We start from the raw sequence: 6,661 nt of genomic DNA on the forward strand, positions 1-6,661 counted from the left end.
AATACGTCCTGACTTGGTTATATCTGTAGCATCACTCATGTTGAACGTAAGATTATCACATGCAAAAGCAAACAAAATGTAAAACTTCCATATAACCAGTTATTTATTCCATTTGACAGTTTTGAAATTCAGAAACATGATGTGATAGGTTATTGTGGGAGGAAAAATTAAAACATTTATGGCAGGAAAAGAATAAACATCTTTGTCATGAAAGAATGATTTCTGCATTAGGAATAGCAATGCGGACACCTGCCTTCCAAACCCAATTTACGATTCATTTATTTTTAGAAGAGTAATTTTACAAAACATTCTGTAATTCCAGAGGAGGGCATTTTTGTTCATTGGTCGTACTGTAAAATTTGAATAACTTTATTACTTTTAAAACCAAGTTCTTGTTCTTGCTAACCCACTTAGTGCCACTAATAGTGCCATTAAAGATTGTGAATCTTGATTCTTGATCCACAACTTGAAAGTTCTTGGACCAGAATTAGAAATTAGGAAATTATACAAATATACAAATCATGTAGTATTAGAAGATACTCCAGAGGGAAAATTGGTGATCAACAGTTGTCCAGCACCCCCAGTACTAGATAGTTTTAGATCTATTTTAATCTCCTTAATAAGTCCTATAGCTATGCAAGTGAGTGCATTTTGATAACTGCTGTGCCTAATTTGTAACAATTACTGTCAACCTTCAGTTAAGAGACTGTTCATTCCACACTGGCCCAGAAGAGTGAAATGTATGACTCGTGTGCATAATTTTATTCACATCATATTTCATACTGATTATGTATTGATGACATTGATTCATTTACTCTTTACAGCGCCACTTGCATGGATATTAAATCTTATTGACCACAGATGAATTTTAATTTCAGATTGGTGATAGATTTTTCCATCAGCTCTGATAGTATGTTTGACTTTTTCATCATTAACCCAGGCAATCACACAGCACTGAGTTATTGCATTGAAACAAAAAGTGCACACTTCACTTGGTAATTCTTTATGGATTTACAATAGGAACTTCATTAATGTCTGTTGTAAGGATCACAAAAAAAAAAAACATTTATCTGCAAATAGGAATTTAGCAAGCTTCAAAAGTCTCGGGAAAATAGACTTCTTTGTCTTCTGTAATACATTTTCTTAATGTGGTGATGGAGGTGAGGGGATGACAAATACTTGAGAACTTTTAACCATTAAAATTATGCTGCCATATTTTGATGCTTATATTTGTCCTTTTCCCCTTGCTCAAGTTTATAAGGTAGTTTTAAATGTATGTTCCGCTTCTTAGTGTTAATTACATGAAATTATGTGCACTTTTATAATTTACTAGTATAGGAAGCTACATAGAATAACCATTTTAAAAACAAAAGTCAAACTTTTTAACTGCAAATTAGCCAGTCACTGCTGATGAGGCATTTCAAGCTTCTTTAAGGTGTTCCAAGACATCTAAATACTTAAAGATTTTTATGATTTGGATTCTAATGAAGTGAATCTACAGGGCAGAGTTGAGAACAATGAATGGATGGTAACATAAATATTTTGAGATACCTATTCAAAATCGAGGCAAAGCCATTCGTAGTTACACTTGGTAGCAAAAAGAAAGAAAAGTGCTAGGAATAAAACAGTAGACTTTTTTTTCCACTTCTTATTTTTCCCCCAAGTTAGATCTTCACTTCGTTGCTGGTTTTATACCATTTCTTTTCCTGACTTAGTGAAGTACTGTACAAAAAAATGATTGTTGCAGTTCACCAGCATGCATAGTGAGAATGAAAGGATGTAGAGATGAGCTGGAAAATGTAGCTTGACTGTGAAGCACTGAATATAGGCAGTAGCAATGTTAGGTAGGGACTAAGTGCAAAGCGCACCTAAGAAATTCGAGCAAGATTTCATACCATCTTTTACAGTCCAAGATGGCATACATTTAGAGGTGTTAGGGAGAACTGCAGATAAACCAGGTTTACCTGTTTATAGATTACATGTATTGTGCCTTTCATTGAAATCTGTTTTCCACACCTTTTCCGGGATGGCAGTGGTAGCGTATTTATTTTAGAACATAAATATATTTTAGGCAATGAATAAGAACCTAATAGTGTATATTAATGTTGGAAGCCAAAAAAGAGACAGGTGGGCTTCAAAAATTAATAGCTCTTAAAAGGCGTAAGGAAATACAACTTAAAGATACCTTCTTGGCAGACATTGGTGAGAAGCTGTGTTTTGGGGGTGCTGTTAATTAAGAACATTTCCCTGTTGGCGTTAAGTCTCTCACATTTTTGCCCTTGGTGCTTAGCTCACCATGAACACGGTCAATTCACAAGGTAGTTTTTATAAATAAAGGTTTTGGGCAAGCTGAATGTGGTCCAGAGAGATATTAATCAGAGGGCAAGGGGGAAGAGTTAATGAAAACACACTTACTGGTGGAACATAAACTGCTTTTTGGAACTGGAGAGGCTTTAAAATTATTTTCCCAAAACCCTGTGGCGTTTCTTTTCTGGGGGCGATGAGATGGGGAGAAATGACAAATGGCTTCTTTTTATTATTTTTTTCCTCTCTCGTTCTCCATATTTTTGGTAGGGAAAATTGGACATTTATTTTGGCCGTTTTCCTTCTATTCGCAGAATCAATTACATTTTTGGTGTACTGTGCATAGTAAATGTACTCAAGCATCCTCTGGCTTAAAAGCAATGAGTTGATTATTGAAACATCCCTTCTTTAAAGGCAGTTAATTGTATGGAAAGTATAGGCCCCCATTGACAGGGTCCTTTAAACTTGTATTCTGAGATTTGTTCCAGGGTCTGGGCTGTGTAGTTTATATGTTGTTCTGCATCATTGACTTTTGTATATTCTGAGGAAAATAATTTTAAGCTTTTAAGTCATACAGTGATTGAAATCTTGCATTTCAGATGGACTGAAATCTCAGGCCACTAGTGTGCAAGGAGCTACAAAATTTTTTAACCTGTATCACTAAAGGAGGCTAGCTTCAGGAGAATACTGCCTTCTAGAGGGTTATATAAATCAGGATTGTGGCTAATTTTTTCTTCTGTAGATTGCTGTCTGCTCTGGAATTTTTTTCTTCCACTCAAAAGTGTGATAGTGCCATCTAGAATTGTCTGTGCTTTTCAGTGGAACAGGAGTTAGATCACATCTCTTTAGTTGGAGAAAAATTTAGTGTTCTAGTTTACATGTCACTTCGAAGTTCCCCCATGGTTACATAATTGGTGTTGTGTGTGTCCATCGTAGAGGACATTTGATGCTCATTTATTAAATATGCTTGCTGGCTGCTGCTGCATCTTTGTTCTGGACAGACAAATTACCTTTCTCACACTGAGCTTCCACTCTGGGGAATTAAGTCTCCACCACTTTAATTAGCTTGGAAGTGGGGGGTTGCAGTTCCTAATAGACTACAGGCTTTTTGTAAGTTAGGGAAAGGGTGAAACGAGAACTTCCTGGGAAGCTCAAAATGTCATTTAAAAACCATAAAAACGTAATATATATTATTTCATTTTGGTAATTGCAAACAGATTGTATTTGACAAGTGTGTGGATTTCCATTTCTGACTTAGACATTGAAGCTACCGTTGCATCAAACTATGTTCTTTAATCTATCACAAGTCATTATCACATTACATGTATTGATTCATATATTTATGTAACTATTAAGTGACATAGCAGATAGGAAATAGTGAAAAATACGTGAATATTTGTACATAGAATTTTTCATGCAGACACACACATAGGTCATACCAATATGGGTGATATTTTTCACATGGTGATATTGGAATAATAATGGTAACTGCCAATATTTGTTTAGTTTTTATTAAAGGCCAAGCACTGTTGAAAGTGCTCCCGTATGTATATGTAATGATCACAACAGCAGCAGCATCATTATCCCTTCTTTAAAGATGAGGAAACTGAGACACAAGCAGTTTAAGCAACGTTCCAAAAGGTTGCACAGTTGAGCATATTAACCCAAAACTTCCTGGGTAGAAACTTTGTCTTGGAATGTCCCCGCTATTTAAAAAACTCAAGATCCCACCGCTGGGCAAGATGTTACATTCCTTTTGGAAGGATGCTTGCTCTTCACAGAGTTAAGCAATTCACTGTAGTACTTTACACCAGAAAGTTTCTGAGAGTCCATTTACTGTCTCATTTTCTTTGCTAGTAAAACTGCAGAAAATGTTATGCTTTAGTTCTTCACTGCCAGAGTAAGTAGCATAGAAAGCCTCTATCAAGTCACAGTTGGAAAGTAATCTAATAAAAGAAGATTAGTGAATGTGGGGAAGACAAAAGCAGTCATGTTTGAGTTTAATATCTCTCAAATTTAGCATTTTAGCTAAGATGCCCGTTTTTATTTCTTGCAGGTCTGCTAAAAGGTCAGAGTAATGCAGAATGCGTGCCTTCATCTCAGATTTGTTCATCACAGGTGGATCCCATGTGTCTTCAGTAGACAAGTCACCTTTGTAGCTAGCACCAGTGCCAGCTCCATGCCATTGCACCTTCTTTAGTCTTGATTGCCCTTCCCGCATTTATTGGTGTATTAAAATGACTGAATATGAACATTAAGGACTCCATGAACCTGGGCTAATGGGAGACTGTAGAGAAAATGAAAAAAGATCCACCAGAGGACATCTTGGGGGGGAGGGAACTGGGGGGGAGGGAAATGACTAATGAAGCTAATTAAAAGAAGCATTCAAATCTGCTTTCTACCCTCATTAACAATTAGCAGGGCACTGGCCAGAGTTTGTACCCTGTGTTTTACCTTAACAACATTCTATTTGCTCTTTGTATATTTAAGTGTTGTAAGGAAACGTGTTTCAATCAAAACTGAACATGAGATAAAGGAAAGAGATGTGGCTTTTGTGATATTCTATCACAAACACTTATTGTATCTCTGTAAAATACAATGTATGTATGCATGTAAGTGTTTTTGTCCTAATGTTGCTTCAATGGCAAAGAAAAAAAAAGAATGAAAAAAAGAAAAAAGATTGGAAAAAAAAAAGTCAGGCTCATAGCAGCTACTGTGTAGAAAATTCCCCCTACTTCTAATTTGCTGAATGAAGAAAAAAAATCTTTTATTTGTGATATTTTCAGAGACATTTGCTCTAGTATGGTGTATTTAAATAATAAAAACTTTAAAGAAAAAATATTCCATGGTGTTTGGGTTTAAACACTGCTTTTTCTCTTCTGTATTTTGGGAAATTTTAGTTTTTATTGTTGTTGAATAACAAGCTCACTTTAAATTTGAAGGAGTTGAGGGAGGTGCTGTGTATATTTATTTAGCTCTGGGCCAGTAAGGTATTCTTCAAATTGCTTAACCATGCCATTATTGGCAGGGGTACAAAGCAGAGTTTCTAACAGAGTCCTTTCTATAAGTCAGGAATATTCTGTTAATAGCACTTCGTTACACTTTTATATCATAGTAAGTCTTTTGTGTTTATGTATAAATACTTGTTTTGAGTATCCAGCTATTTTTATTCTTTTTCTTGATAGCAAAGCCTTGGGTATTGATGAAAGTATGTAAAAAAAAAAAGCTACGGCACAACCATCTTTTTCTCTTTACAATTTCATAGCTTTTGAAGGAAGCTGCATTTCTAAGTCATACCAGTACATATTTTGAAGCTCACTTAGTTGTAGGACCCAGAGCTTTTTTTTTTTTGGAGAGAGTGTTGCTCTTGTTGCTCAGGATGGAGTGCAATTGCAATGGCACGATCTCAGCTTACTGCAACCTCCGCCTCCCAGGTTTAAGCAATTCTCCTGCCTCAGCCTCCCAAGTAGCTGGGATTACAGACAGCCGCCACCACACCTGGCTAATTGTTAGTAGAGACAGGGTTTTGCCTTGTTGGCCTGGCTCGTCTCAAACTTATGACGTCATTATCCACCCGCCCCTCAGCCTTCCAAAGTGCTGGGATTACCTGCGTGAGCCACCGCCCGCAGCCCGGGAGCTCTTTTATAGTGATCTTTGACGGGAGAAGTAGCCATTACCTGGTGAGCCTTTGGTCTGGCGTGGTCGGCTGTAAGATAAGTTTATTTTGTTTTGCTCCTACATTTCTGTACTGGTTCTGCCTTGCTGTGTGTATTTTGGGGGAAGATTCTGACTTCAGTTAAGGCTTAGTCTTGAGATACCGAGTTGCTGGTTGTAGGCAGCAGAGTATCCATGACAGCACTTGCACTGCCCGCAGAGCTGCCCTGCAGAAAACATGCAGTTTACAGCTAGTGCTGCAAGGAGGAAAACCAAATAGGCCCGGACGCTGAGGTAGTACCGCCAGCCTCCTTAGATATGAGCAAATCTCAACTACAGCTTCCATCACAGGCAAATCAAACCAGGTGTGTGAACACTACTACTTTTAAGTTTTCTTTTTTAAAATGGCATTTGTTTCATTTTGTCCCAGAAAAGCACCTGATGTAGACCCTCCCTCTGAGAATAGCAGTGGAGCCACGGAGACAGGTCTAGCCCAGCACATCTCAACGACCAGTCAGCTTCCCTTTGAGAACTTTTGTGCTCACTTCCTGTTTTCAGAGATTCCAGGGCAGGAAAAAAAAAAATCAGTTGCTTGAACTTCAAACCTCCTAGAGGAGAAAGGCATAGAGTTGAAGTGAATAGTTTTGTTAGAACCTTATAAGAACAAAATGCAAGGAAATAATATGAAGAAATCCCACACATA

The 6,661-nt window shown here is 37.2% G+C and overlaps 1 protein-coding gene across 3 annotated transcripts in view; it reads left to right on the top strand.

Annotated features, from left to right (window-relative positions):
* Window positions 1–5,145, top strand: part of LMO4 (LIM domain only 4) — a 16,606-nt gene extending 11,461 nt beyond the window's left edge. For all 3 annotated transcript variants that reach the window (XM_012464799.2, XM_012464801.2, XM_012464800.2), the window contains one exon: window positions 4,361–5,145. In XM_012464799.2, coding sequence (XP_012320222.1) covers window positions 4,361–4,369 — 9 coding nt within the window. In that variant the 3' untranslated portion in view covers window positions 4,370–5,145. The remainder of the gene's footprint in view (window positions 1–4,360) is intronic.
* The last annotated feature ends 1,516 nt before the right edge of the window (window positions 5,146–6,661 follow it).

Source organism: Aotus nancymaae, unplaced genomic scaffold, assembly GCF_030222135.1.
Source record: "Aotus nancymaae isolate 86718 unplaced genomic scaffold, 86718_ANA_hifiasm-v0.15.2.pri h1tg000007l, whole genome shotgun sequence".
Classification (NCBI taxonomy): Eukaryota; Metazoa; Chordata; class Mammalia; order Primates; family Aotidae; genus Aotus; species Aotus nancymaae.